The following is a 15,208-nucleotide window of genomic DNA, read 5'->3' as shown; positions in this document are numbered from 1 at the left end:
AGCAGAAAGAATTAAGAAAGACTAGTAAAAGCATGGTCTAAAAAAACTTTTTTTTTTTTTTGGTACTGGGATTTCAAAATCTGTTAAGTTGCTAAGAAAAGTTTTGACATATTAGATATAAAACATTTTTAGTATACTAAAATTTTGAACAAAACTTTGATACATTTGTAAACTATTCCTCCTCTTTAAAACTATGTCTGATTAGGACAATACTAAAATAAAAGACATCTATGGTTTGCATTTTAAAATTCCCTTAGCTTAGAATAGTATTATGCTACTTTAAATCCTTACTAGGGTTGTAAATTTAATGTTTTTCAAAATGTGCTTATAGACAATATGGATAGCAAGTCAATTCTTACCTTTTTATGAGATGATAAAACCAAAATATCCTTTAAACCACCAAATGGTCTTACTAAATTACAAATTTCTTCTATAGAATATCCTTTATTAGGCAAATTAGAAATATGTACCACACACATTTCCTCTGTTTCCTTCAAAACAAATTAAGAAATTGATATTAAAATTTCTTTATCTGTTCTTATATTGATACTTAAGTTTACAGTTCACATGAGAATGCTATTACTTAAATTGCATTTACTACTGAGAAAAGCCTTATACATTCAGGTTAATCTGAACTTCAAATGCAATGACCAATATATAGAGTAAATACAGTTGTATCATCTGCCACCTAGTCCAGGTCCGTGGGTTATTTTTTTCTGCCTATTGTTTTAAAACACAAGTTCACTTATCTTTGACTACAGCTCTTTCCTTTCATGTACCATTGCCATTTCTATGACTTATAGAGCTATATCCCCAACCTCCAAATCCGTGTGTATCTTTTTATCCTCCTGAATTGATAATCATTTTCAGGCAATATAAAAACCACTTATGTAATCTCCTTAAGGATCTTTATCCCACTAGTAAGTACTTTCTTGTCTCCATCCATCCCTTCTCTCATACCTATTTTTATTCTCCAAAATGACTCATCAAGCTAATTTCTCCTTTTGTGGATTTTGGAAAAGTCCCTAAAGATGTGCTATGGTGAACTTTGGAAGTTGTAACATTCATAAAGTAATGGTAAGTCCTAAACTCAGTTGTGTAGGAGTATAATGTACTGCACTGGTGCTAGAAAATACTCTTCCTAAAATAATTAAAACATACTACCTAATGACTTGTTGAAGAATGAATTTAATGCTTAGCACCTGAGTGATCTAAAAATCTAAACTAGTAAAATCTAAATTAATGTTCACATATTCTTAAGGACAACTATAACCACAAGAAAATAAAGTGAATAATTTTATATCCTTCAAATAAAACTGGAAGTCCCACTTGCTCCTCCAAAAATGCAAATAAGCAAAAAAGCTCTCATACTCTAAATGTTAACATATGTTACATTTCCATCTAATGGAAAAAAAGAATTTCACAAAATTATATCGGTTATAATCTGAGAAGTTGTTATCTACCCTAATGGCCATTCTGACTTAATATGTTTTTCTCAGGGAAAAACTAATCTTCAAAAATATGTATATTTATTGATAAATCTGCTCCTAAATTTTTGTAAATCAAGGGTTTTGAATTGAAAGCATACTTTAAAAGACACAGATGACTAGGCTGTTTAATCATGTGGAATACTATTAATTTTTAACCTGGGTCTTGTAAGAAAAATATGTTTTGTCAAAAATATTTTTAGACCAAGTGCTGGTAGCTCTCACCTGTGATCCTAGCTACTTGGAAGGCAAAGATCAGGAAGATCATGGCTTAAGGCCAACCCAGGCAAAAGTTTGCAAGACCCTATTTCAAAAATACCCACAACAAAAAAGGGCTGGTGGAATGGCTCAAGTAGTAGAGCACCTGCCTAGCAAGTATGAGGCCCTGAATTCAAAATCCAGTACCATCAAAAAAAAAAGTTTTTAGGTTATAGAAAGCAAATACAAAAACTGACCTTATTCACTGGTTCATTTTCTATGGCCTCCAAAGCAGCTTCATAATACCAAAAACAATAAAAAAATTGATTATTTTTTCAAATTCATGCAAACATATTTACCAAGAGCCTACTTTATTCCACAATGGATTAAACAGTGGTTATATGAAAATGTGTATGACTGACAAAAGGCTACGAAATAACTACAAAAGTGACATGGCTTCTGAATAATATATATGGTTTATTGCTTTTGAGAGTAAAATTTTAGTATAATCCAGAGTGAAGTTATGAATCATTCATAAAATTTATGAGATATGTATCAATATAACTATATAGATATTTAGGTGTATCTTTATAGTTACAGTACTAAGAGTTGACCTCAGGGCCTTGCATTTGCTAGGTAGATGCTCTATCATATGAACCACATTCCCAACTCCAAACCATAATATTATTAATTTAACTTAGGTATGGCCCTGGTATTGGGGGAAAAAAAACACACATAGAACATGTAGATATGTATGTAGATGCATGCCACACAAAATTAAGAACCTTTTCTCTTAAAATGCTAATTTTCCTTCTACCTTTAAATATAAGAGAACAAAATAAAATTTTTATTGGCCTACCTGAAACAGTTTCTTCGGCATTATTTTCAGTGGCTTTGGCTTCCGTACTGGTCTTTATTTCAGAGTTTGCTGCATAAAATAGTCTAATTTAATAGCCTAAAAAAACACTAATTAAACTAATAAATGTGAACAATGTAAGTTAGCTTAATTTGTCACTTCAGGTCTCCTTATGCAGATTTGACTTAAGTGAAAGCTTTTCTTTGAAAAACAAAATAATCTTTTTGAGGATTTTTCAGGAATATTTCAAAATACGCCTTGAATATACACCAAGAGGACAATGACAAGTACTTCAAGCTTACCAGGTACAGGTTTACTGGAGTCTTTGTTTTTGACACTACCAGCCTTCTTAGCTTCTAGAGACCTCTTTCCTGTAGATTTTGCTTTTAAAAATAGAATTAAACCATTATCTAAGGGTAAGGGTCAGTTTTATTATACAGCATATTTCATACTAATGCATTAGTAAATAGCTTCATTTTATTACAGACAGCTCTTTCCATATATTCTTTCTATTTCTATTCAGTACCTGTTTACTAGTAATAGTAAAAGCAAATTTAAGTTGAGATACAATTTTTGAAGGCCTTAAATGAGTCATAAATTCAACCCTCATGTGGCAGAAGCACATACTTAAAAACCAAAATATTTTGGAATTTCTGCAAAGGTTCTTTGAAATTAGTCTATCAGAAAAGGTATTACTGAAAAGATCACGCTAGTTTCAATGTGTTAATTTATTTTTAAGTAGTGTTTCCCTTTTTTACAGAAAAAATGAATTCACCTAACATGGAAAGCAGTAATCTTTTTTAAAGTAACAAAAAGAAGGATATATAAGCTGTGAAAGGTTTATGAAATAACTAAAAAAGAAGAAAGCAAAGGTTAAACCATTTATAGGGTGCAATAATGGAGCAGCCTATATATACTCATCAAAACTACAGATATATAGCTTCGTGTGTAAATATTTATATATGTATGTATGTGTGTATACATACACAAAACATAGCTATGACATACAGAAGCACAAAAATGTATTTTTAATGGCAAATATTGTCAAAAATAAAAACTACCAACAAATAAAGGTTCTAGTTAGATCACATTTTCAATATCAAAGAAGTATCTACTAAACTCTTTAAGATGTTATTAGATACTAAAAATTATTATGTAAATTCAAAACTTGCTTTTGGTATTATTTTCTTTAAGGAAGAAAGAATATAATAAAAATAAAGTTAATAAAATCTCTCTTCCCCCAATAGGCTTACCTGTTTTGATGGAAGCTTTACCTTTAGCAGCAACTGTTACCACAGATTTTACAGAACCTGCTGACTTCCCTAAATCACAAAAGTTGCAGTCAAAACTGGTTTACTTAACTAGTATCAGTCTCCAAAGAATCTCACAGAGAAACAATGTTAAGATTAAAATACCATATTTTAATCAAAATATAAAATGCTATCACCACTGTGAGCTTTTTGTAAATCTAGCAATAACGATAATCTCTGAAGAATTTATCTCCCTGCTGACGTACTGAAAAGTAGCACTAAGGTAAGTTAAATAAATCCCTGAATATATAATCAACTAGAAGCTAAGTTACTAATTGCCAGGACATAAAAATAATCCCCAACTGTTTTTAAATGGTTCCAAAAGCAGTTACATGTAGAGCCTGCCAATCCACAATTCCTTGGCTCCCAGTTGGTTGAAAAGCATAAGCCAGGTGTGGTGATACACAACTGTAATGCCAGCACTTGGAGGGAGGAGGATGGCAAGTTGGAGACCAGCTTGGACTTAATGTCAAGTTCACAGCCAGCCTGAGCTGTATAGTGATCCTCTCTCTCAAAAAACCAAGGGTTGGTTCATAGCTCAGTGATGAGTACTTGCCTTGCATACACATACACAAAGCCCTAGATTAGACAGCTAGCATCAAAAAAAGCATTCAAGAATACCTAAAAGTCACACGAAAATTGCACGACTCATTCCTAGTGTGTCCTACCTGTATAAGATTATTTATATATTATGCCCATTCTTTTTTAGCTACACATTACTGCAATTATTGTTGCTTATTTTCCATTGATGATGCTATTTATAGTAACTGTAATCATCAAAGCTGCAATAAAGACCACCAGAGAGCTGAAACCCTTTCCATTCTGAGAGTGAAAGATTTATCTCTGAAAATTAGGATTCGTAACAACTATCAACAAAATATGAAGAGAAAGTCCAGAAACAGGTATAAGTAGATCTAAGTAAATTCCAAGTTAAATTGCGCAGGCTTGGGGCATTAAATCGTATTTCTGTGCACATTTTCCCATATATAGACAAGGGATTGTCACAGCTACCTAATAGAAACCTTGTGAAACTACAACCACACTTTTAGCAGCAGACTCAGATATCACAATGACTGACTGTTGAGTATCATAGTGCTTGTATTCAAGTAACTCTTCTTTTACTTAAGTATGGTTCCAAAGAACAAGAGTAGTGATGTTAGCAATTCATATATACCAAAGAGAAGCCAGAAAGTGGTTCCTTTAAATAAAAATGCATTGTTAAGAAAACTGAGAGACCACCTTCACACAACTTATCATCACTGTTGTTAATCTCTTAATGTAAGGTGAACCGCATTATAGCTATGTAACAGGAAAAAACAGCATATATTATATAGGCTTCAGTACCACAGTTAATTTCAGGCATGGACTATGGGTCTTGGAACATAACCAAGTCTATAACAGAAAACCACTTTATCAATTCTGATAGGTTGTCACCTAACTAGTCAGTTAGTAATTTGTAAGTTCTGCTACATTGAAGTAAACTGAACCTCAGTAAGTCAGTAAGGTATTTCTTTTATTATCCCTGTTATTATCACAAGTCAATTCACTTTACTACTTCTATTTGGGTACTAGAATTTAAGGAAAAAATAGGCAACAATAATTTCCAATAGTTAAGGGTTGGCTAGTGGGACCAATCCACCAAATCTTCATGAGTGAATGCCATACACTTGCAGTCAAAGTGATATCAAAGTCTGTTAAATAAATGCACTTTCAAAAAGATTTTCTACCAATCCTTGACCTTCTTAGATGATTGCTTTTAAGAAACTACTACATGAATATTCTGGATCTGCCTCCAAAAAGTGTTTCTTAATTAAATGCTGCTTCTGTTCCTTTTAACATAGGAGAAGACCCTGAATGATGACCCTGACTTAACCTGCATTTAGCAGAATGGGAGGGAAAGAAGGAGGATCGTGTCAGAATAAAGAGGAAAAAAAAAAAAAGAGTAATTTAAAACCCACTACAACTCACAAAAACTGCAGAGATATTTGCTATCTGGACTATTGTGTAAAGAAGAAAAAAAAATGAAAAAGGGAAACAAGTGTGATATTCATCGTAACAAATACTTTCTCTAGTTAAATTATGTTACTTTGATAATTACCATTAGAGCATTATCTACTAAATCTCATTTCCCAAAACTGCTAGATGACTATAAATCTCAAAGATGAGTATATTCAATACATACTACATCACATGAAACCCAAGGACTGCTGCTGTGTATTTCTTAAATAATTTAGAGCTAACTAATATGTCTAGAATCCTAATCAAAAACCTATCTAGATGACTGAGGCTGTAGCTCAGTGGTAGAGCACTTTGTCTATCATGTGCTACCCACACCCCCATCATCTCCAGCATTGTAACAAAGAAACAAACACACAACACAAAAACAACATACCTGCAGATTTGTTTACTTTGGCTGCAGATACCTTGGTTTGTCCAGTTTTGGCTGAAATAACAAGAAAAATTTTTCAATAACACATCACATATAATCTCATTTAGATTTCCGTAAGAGCTACTCTGCAATAATTTTGATAGAACACTGCAAGAAACATCCCTATAATGCACATTTTTGTGGGAATTATTTTGGGGGCAAATTCTTAGATATGGACTTGATATTTCAGAAGGCTTATATTTAAAATTTAACAATATTACACTATCCTCCAGAAAGGCTGTACCAACTAGTATTACCATCAATAGTATATGAAAGAGGGATGCTTCCATTTCCACACATAGTATAGCAAATCATAAGCCTATCCTGATGAGAAGTTATTAATCTTCTCTGTGACGACGCAGTTATGATTTAATTTTTTAGTTATAATTAGCCAACAGGAGGCCCTTAGTTGAAACCCCAGGGTCACCTTAAAAAAAAAATTTCTTTTTCTTCTTTGTAATCTGCTTATTCATACAATTTACCAACTTATCTTTGGATTGTGACTTTTTTATTTATTAGATTTCTTTACTAAGAGGGTAATAATTAATAATAGGTAACATATTTTTTAAAGGTAAAAAAATGCTTATGCAAAAACACTTTTATGTAATCCAAATCAAATGTCTTCCTGTTTGGGAAGGACTCCCTTATGCTGACATTAAAAAAAATACTGTCCATATTTTTCAATACCTTTACCAGTCTATGTTCCACATTAAATCTTTGATTCATCCGTAATTTACCCTTACATACATGCTTTACTTCTACCAAAAGTAAAAAAATGGTTTAGTCAATTGAATAACTGAATTTTCCTCACTAATGTGAAAAATTAACATTATAAATTTACTGATGATATATTTTGGGGACTACCTCTGGAATCTCTTTTGTCCTAATGACCTTTTCTGTTTATGAAACTAACATAAATTTTTTTTTTTTCTTTTTGGCAGTACTAGGATTTTTAACTCAGGGCTTCATGCTTGTTAGGCAGACAATCTATCTAGTTAGGCAGCCATGCTTCCCGCCTTTTTATTCCTCTGGTTCTTTTGGAGATATTCTCACTTTTTGCCCTGGCCAGCCTGGACTGTGATCCTATTTTTAGGCTTCTTGGTGTAGCTGAAATGACAGGCATGCACCATGTCCAGCTTTTTTCTGTTGAGATGAAGTCTCACAATGTTTTTACCTGGGCTGAGCTGGAACCACAATTCTCCCGATCTCAGTCTCCTCCACAGCTTGGGACAAGCACATGCCACTGCGCCTAACTATTAGTTAAGATCATGACCTATTTGCCCAGGCTGGCCTAGAACCACAGTCCTCCCAATCTCAGCCTCCTAAGTAGTTATAGTTACAGACATGAGCCACTGGTGCCCAGCTACATCTTTTAATGTTATAACAGTCAATGTCATATTCCTGTATGTGATACTGTACTATATTTATGCAACCACAGTATATATTTGTTTGGGATAGTCTGTTTTAATTTTTCTTCCTTTATACCATTTTCCTGCCTATCCTTCCACGTTATATATTTTATATGTAAACTTTAGAATCAGCATGTATAGCTTGAAAAATGTTATTGATATTTTTACTAGGTTCATAATATTTATGTGCTAATTTAATAAAAAATGGCATTTTATCATGGTGAGGCTGTCTATTCAAGAGTTATTTTTTCCATTTAATTCTTATATGATGCCTGTAATACTTGAAAGTTTATTAGACTACACATGTGGCTATTCCTTATGTAAACTGTCCAAACATTGATTTTTAGAGAATTAAGTAACAGGCTAACTATATTTACATTTGATAACATTTTTAATGATTTTCTTAAACTTTCCATCATACTTATCTTTTAGAAAAATGTTGTATTTTAGAAAAATATCTGTTAACTCAGAGAAGGGATGAGGAGTGTTCCTTGGTTAGTTTGACTTGACCTGTTTATTTTTTTATGTAAGGATTTATGTAAATTAACAGTATACATCAATCCCTAGCACAATAAACAAATTTCAAAAATAAAATAAATGTATGTTTTCACAAACACAATATTGTGTTTAAGGAAGTAGCTGTCTGCATTTAGGATTTTTTTTTCAATGCTAGAAACAGATATTGAACTTTAACAAATATCTTTTCAGGACCTAGAGAAAGAATCATTATGTTTTCTTTTTTATATGGTAAACTCAATTAACAAGATTTCCTCATTTTGGGCCATTTTTATACTTCCAATATGACTTTCCTTATGTCCATTATTCATTTAGTGTTTCCAGACAATATGTGAGAATTTTGCACCAAAATCAGTAAGTGCAATTGTTTTATAGTTTTATTATGAGAGCTACTTGTAATTTAATAACTGCAAATTCACATACTGATAAGATATTACAAAATAATTATTGTATTATTTTGTTTCCAATGGTAGTATTTTGCACAGCTGGAACACAATATCACATACTGGAAAATGACTAATAAAATCCACCAACATTCAAATCTCACAATATTAGCGTGCAATCATCAACTCTATTTAGTCCTATGAAATTTTACCGTATGTGCAGATGCACATGATCATCACCAGTCAAGGTACAGAAGAGCTGTGTCACAAAGACCTCTCCTAAAATCCCCTTATAGCACCAACCTCCTCCCCAACTACTTATAAACAATAAAAATGTTCTCATAGCTTTGTAATTTTATTTCAAGAATGTGGTATAAATGAAATCCTATAAAACTCTGAAACTGATTTTTTTCACTCAGTATAATTCTATAATCCATCCAAGTTCTTGTATAAATCAATAGTTTGTTCCTTTATACTGAGAAATGTACCAGTCTGTTAAACATTCATCAACTGAAGAACACTTGGGTTGTTTCTCTAATAGGCTTAACAGTTTTGGACTATTATGAATAAAGTGGTATAAATACTTGTGTACAAGCATTTGCATAAGTGAAGTCTTTATTTCTCTGAGATAAATGCCCAAGAGTCCAACTTCTTAGGGAGAATGGTAAATTCATGTTTAGTTCCATTAAGAAACTTCCAAGCTGGGCATGGTGGTACACACCTATAATTTTTGGACTTGGGAGGCTGAGGCTGGAGAATTGGGAGTTTGAGGCCAGCATGCATTACATACAGAGACCCTGTCTCCAAAAAAACCAAAAAAGGAAATACCATACTCTTCCAGAATGTATGTATCATTTATTTTACATTCTCATCACCAATGTATCAGTTTTTCCACAGTATTAAGTGCTATCATTAACTTTTTTTTTTAAGTTAGTCATTTTCTCTGTTGGCATTTGGTATCAGCACTATTCTCATTTTTTTTTGTCTCCTCTCTCCCAACTCCCTCCTCTTTTTTTTTTTAATTTTTATTTTATTCATATGTGTATACAATGTTTGGATCATTTCTCCTCCCTTATCCCCGCCCCCTCCCTTACCCCCCCCCTTAACCCTCGCTACCCGGCAGAAACTATTTTGCCCTTATCTCTAATTTTGTTGAAGAGAGAGTATAAGCAATAATAGGAAGGACCAAGGGTTTTTGCTAGTTGAGATAAGGATAGCTATACAGGGAGCTGACTCGCATTGCTTTCCTGTACATGTGTGTTACCTTCTAAATTAATTTTTCTTGAACTAATCTTTTCTCTAGTTTCTGGTCCCCTTCTCCTATTGCTTTAAAGTATCTGCTTTACCAACTCCCTCCTTTAAAGGAAATTTTCCTTATCTCTGAATGGTACAGAATAGCTGACAAAGAACAAGGGTTGTCCTTCTTTAAAGATTTTCTGGAACTCATATACAGGAACTGTTTGTGCAGAGTGCTTTTTAAACCAGATCTTATCTCTGGATAGTATAAATCAATTTCTTTAAACATTTTCTGAATCATCTGAACTTTTAACAATAAGCATCTACTATTTTTATAATTAGGTTTAAAAGAAAGTAATTTTCAGGTGAGAATTGAAAAGGGAAAAAGTCATAAAATCTTATGAAAAAAATATCATTGAATTAAAGAGTGATGAGCCAGAAGATTTTATGTTACCATGTTCCCCCCCCCACCCACCCCCCCCCGCCCGTGGACTTAATTATAGCACATATTTATTCATTAAACCTTTATGGTACATTAGATATTGAAGGATGAAAAAATAAAACCACAAATAAAAGTAACAGAGAGACAGACTAATTAGAGAACTATTAATACCAAGTAATTTAATATACAAATTATTACTAGAAGAGAGCTGGGAGCTCCTAACTAAGAAAGTCAGGATAGGTACTGTGAAGACACTTCATCTCAGATGCGCCTTAAAGGATGAACTAGAATTTGTCTATCCCATCCCAAAAAAGTCGTAACTGACCTTGTATTTTCAGAACCGCACCTGGCACCTATTAAGAAGGTACTTACTAGGTAAAGTTCACTGGAAATCAGACATCAATTCCACACAAACGAGAAGCATAACTAAAGAACTGAGGGATAAAAATAGCATGGCAGAGCTGAAAAATAAACTGTTTTGAGTGGCTGAAACACAACATACAACTGAATATTGAGAGGTAGAAAAAGTAATAGTGGGAAAAAGGAAATTTATGTTAACACTAATGAATTTGGACTTCATACTGTGGGTCGCTTGTAATAAAACAATCAGATCTGTAAGAGATCTCAGAGAAGCAGGGTATAATGGTACATGTTATAATCCCAGCACTCTGGATGGAGGCTAAGGCAGGAGGATCACAATTTTGAGGCCAGCCTGAGCTAAATATCTCCCTACCTTCAAAAACAGACAAAGGAACTTGAATCCCTCTCATTAAAGCACAATAAGTAATGTCTTCCTAGCATGATTTTTCAAGTTTCTAGCAAAATGACAAAGTTCACTCATTTGGAGGAATAGTAGCTACTTACCAGTAGAAGCTGAAGTAACAATTTCAATAGATTTTGAGACATCTGCATCTTTTCTAATTAAAAGAGAAAAAATTAGCAGCAACTTCAAAAATTCTAAGTTCTACAAAAATTCTAACAATGAAGTGTTTACATTTTAAAAAGTTTAATGTAATTCAATTCTAACACTGTGACATTTAGATGTCTAAATGTTCCATTAACTATAGTTATGGTGATTAAAATGTTTTAAAATTAAAATTTAATTCATAAGAACATTAGTTTCCACTTGAAAACATGGAAGCACTTACTTTAAAGCTGATAATTTCTTTGAATCTGACACCTTCTTTTTCATTTCTTTGTTCTATTAAGAAAACATATTTTGAACAAAAAAATTAACTTTCAATTAAAAAATACATTTAGAAAATACATAAGAAATTCAACAATAAAAACATTTAAAATCTTCCTATTCTGAAGTATACTTATTATCCTGTTTATATAGTTTTCTTCAATTTGTGATCATGCAACATAATTTTGTATCTTATCTTTTACCATTCCTGTATAATTTCTTAACATTATCTTTCAAAAACATGACTTAAAATACTGTATTTCGGTCTGTGTAGTTTCACAGATAGTACTGAACCATATATATATATGTATTCTATTTTTTCCTATGCATACATACCTGTTAATAGTTTAATTTGTAAATTGGGCACAAAAATAGAAAAAAAATAATAAAACTGTAACATACTGTATTCAAAGTTATGTTAGTGTCTCAAAATATTTTACTGTACTTCCACCTTTTCAAGAAAGCATTTTATGACTTCTCTTTGGTAGGTAAGAATCACCAACATCACTACTCTTGTACTTTGGGGTCAGAATTAAAATAAAGGTTATTTGAGCACAAGCATTGTGATACAACTATCAATGTGATAACAGAGACCCCTATTAAATGACTAAAGGGCAGGTATTGTATACAGCATGCATATGCTCACAGAGGAATTATTCATGTCCCAGGCAGGATGAAGCAGAACAGCTAGGAATGTCATCACACTACTCAAGTGAGTGCCACCCAATATGAACTGCTTATTTGTGGAATTTTCTATGTAATATTTTTGGACCACAGCTGACCCTAGGTAACTGAAACTAAGAAAGTGAAACCAAAGAAAGAAGAGCCTAACAATGGCTTGTAAAAGTTTACGCCATATGTTCCAACTACCTTTTACCCTTAAACCACACCAAAAGTTCCAGTACTCTTCTACTGCCAACCCCAAATCCTTTATAGTCTTCAAACAAGCTACAAAGGTATAGAACTCAGTGTTTTACAGTTGCTGTTCTTTTGTTATAAAATGCTCTCAACTCAGGGCATAGTGTGATCCCTTCACACATTTGCTCAAATAACAGCTTTTCAATGAGACTTTCCCCAACTATCTCATTGAGAGTTGTAGAACAACTTGTTCCACAACAAGAGCATTTATATTCCTCTTTCCTGATAACTTTTCACCACAGCACTTATTACCAATGGACATAATATACCAGAAAGTTAAAAGTATGAAACCAGGACCTTTGATTTATTCTCTAATACTCTATTCCAGTGCCTCAAATTATCCTTGACAATTAATGAACATTTTGGAAAACTGGCCTGAATTTCACAATAATTGATCTTATACAATCTTGTATTTTCTGTTCCTTGTGGGCATTCTTGCCATTTCCTCTTGCACTATATATGATTTTATCCGAAATGCCTCACTTACCTCAATAATTTAGAAAATATTTAAAATCCTATGTTTATTCTAATGACTACTTTCAATTTTAAGAAAAATTTGAAACTTGTTTGGAGCAAGCTTTTTCTTGCTCCCTTGTTCTCCTGACCTAACTGGGCGCAATGGGAGATGTAGAAAGAACAACTGATAGAAGACAAAGCTGGGGCCAGGTGTGCTGGGCACGCAGATGGAGACACACAACAGCCTCGTTGCTTATTTTCTCTATTATTCTCTATTCTTTAAGGCCTTACTCCTTTACAATTCTTTAAAACCTTGCTTCTGTTCTATCTTTTGAAGTCTCTTTCCTCAGACTCACTCTGTCCCATGTTTTCTTTAGCATGATCTCTCTTAAGAGTCTTTGCCCTCAGATTTGCACTGTCCCATGTTCTTTCTTAAAGTCTTGGTGCTCAGACTTGCAGACAAACAACAGCAGGCTAGTCTAAAAACTGCATTAGCATAACTCTTAAGTCTTAGTCCTTAGACTTGCACTGTCTCAAGTTCTCTTTAGCTTAGCTTTTCTAAAGCCTATGTATAAAGTTCTTGGTGCAGAAAGCTGCCCTAGTGGAGACATATGGCCAGCAGAAGCAGCAGCAGCAGCCAATCAAAAATCCCCATCAAAAAAACCTTCCATCAATCCCCCAGCAAAAAACCTTGCATCCTCCTTCAGGGAGTCTTTTATATCTAGTGGTAAACAAGGAGGTGGAGCAACACTTCTTGGGGAGGGGCGTGACACTGTAACAAGAGAAACCTGCTTTCCTACTTCTTTCTCTGAACATAAAACAACTTAGGAAAAGCAGCTGTGCTGCATTTTGCACTCTGCAGCTGGGACCATGCCAAACTCAAGCCTACCAATTATTGGACACAGCTATGCTTATGTCAAGTTCTCATAGGCTTCTCATAATCCGCTCCTCACACACATTTAAAAATTTAACCTTTACCCCTGGGTTAATTTTTTTTCTTTTTTCTTTTTTTAATTTTTTCTTTTTGTGCAGGAGATTGAACCTAGGGTCTGGGGCATGCTAGGCAAGAGTTCCCTACTTGACTCAAGTCTCCAGCCCTTTTGTTTCAAAATACAGTTTGGCTAACTTTGGGCTAGCTTTGACCTCATAATCCTTTTGTCTCTGACTCTGGAATATCTGGGAATACAGGTTTTTGTCACTACACAGCTCATTTCAATTTTTTTTGAGACAGGGTCTAACTACATAGCCCAGGGTAGTCTTAAACTTGCTATAATCAGCCTAGATCTCTCCATTCTCCTCCTACCTCAATCTCCCAAACCCAGCTCATTTGAATTTTTGATGATGTATTTTAGATCAAAATTATTTTTCAATAATTCCACTTAACATGTTTTATAATTTCTGCTGTTTTATAAACATGGTTATTTAGATTTTACTTTGTTAAAATAGTTTCACTGCTCCTGGTCAAGCATTTTATGTAATTAATTCTCCATTTTTCTCTTTTTTGGGGGGGGGTGCAGTACTGAGATTTGAATTCAGGGTCTTGAGCTTGCTAAACAGGTACTCTGTCAGGAGACCAATGCCCCCAGCCTTTTGCTTTCATTACTTTTAGAACAGGGGCTCACTTTTTGCTGGGCTGACCTGGATAACGATCCTCCCATTTACACTTCCCGTGTAGTTGGAATTACAGGCATATACCACCATGCCCAGCTGAAATGGGGTCTCATTAATTTTTGCCAGGGCTGACCTAGAATTGCAATCCTCCTGACTTCTACTTCTTGAGTAGCTAGGATTACAGGTGTGAACCACCACACTGAATTCTTCATTTTTAAAGTTCCTCATTTCATACTAATATTTCAGAAAAGATAAGTGAGCTTTCTGAGCCCGTATGTGTCTGAAAGTACAGTACTACCATATGCTAGTATTTTACTTGATATGGATGCACTGAATTATAAGTCATAATCTTTTTCCCACACAACCCTCATAATATGTTGCTCTGCCACCTAAGGTTAGATCAATAGCCTGGATCACTATGGTTGTCCCTCCATAACAATGAAAAATAAAAATCTTAACCAGTACTTAAGTGATGTCCTGTTTGGAATTACAATTATGTCTAGAAGGTGCATCCTACCATGCCTTTCATCTTTTATCAATATGGGCTCTCTAATAAACCAAGATTGGTAGGACCACACCTCCTGTTCATCACTGCATCTTCTACAGACACCACATGCTAAACACATAACAAATGCTTAAGAAATAGTTTTGGAACTACTTGCTCTCATCTGAGTTCTGATCATATCTTTCTGGCTTTATCTTCTTATTGACTCATTAGATTTTTTATAATGCTCAAATGTTCACATCCTCAACATTACTCTTCACTTCCATG

At 33.7% G+C, this 15,208-nt stretch overlaps 1 protein-coding gene across 6 annotated transcripts in view; it reads right to left on the bottom strand.

Moving 5' to 3' along the window:
* Znf638 (zinc finger protein 638) overlaps positions 1-15,208 on the bottom strand; it is a 114,365-nt gene that overhangs the window by 23,949 nt on the left and 75,208 nt on the right. For all 6 annotated transcript variants that reach the window (XM_074049959.1, XM_020180939.2, XM_020180938.2 and 3 more), the window contains 8 exons: positions 11,414-11,466; positions 11,130-11,182; positions 6,244-6,294; positions 3,795-3,863; positions 2,844-2,924; positions 2,545-2,613; positions 1,943-1,980; positions 360-491 (listed from right to left, as the gene is read on the bottom strand). In XM_074049959.1, coding sequence (XP_073906060.1) covers positions 360-491; positions 1,943-1,980; positions 2,545-2,613; positions 2,844-2,924; positions 3,795-3,863; positions 6,244-6,294; positions 11,130-11,182; positions 11,414-11,466 — 546 coding nt within the window. The remainder of the gene's footprint in view (positions 1-359; positions 492-1,942; positions 1,981-2,544; positions 2,614-2,843; positions 2,925-3,794; positions 3,864-6,243; positions 6,295-11,129; positions 11,183-11,413; positions 11,467-15,208) is intronic.

This window comes from Castor canadensis, chromosome 12 (genome assembly GCF_047511655.1).
Source record: "Castor canadensis chromosome 12, mCasCan1.hap1v2, whole genome shotgun sequence".
NCBI classification, from domain to species: Eukaryota; Metazoa; Chordata; class Mammalia; order Rodentia; family Castoridae; genus Castor; species Castor canadensis.
This window is presented reverse-complemented; position numbering and strand designations above follow the sequence as displayed.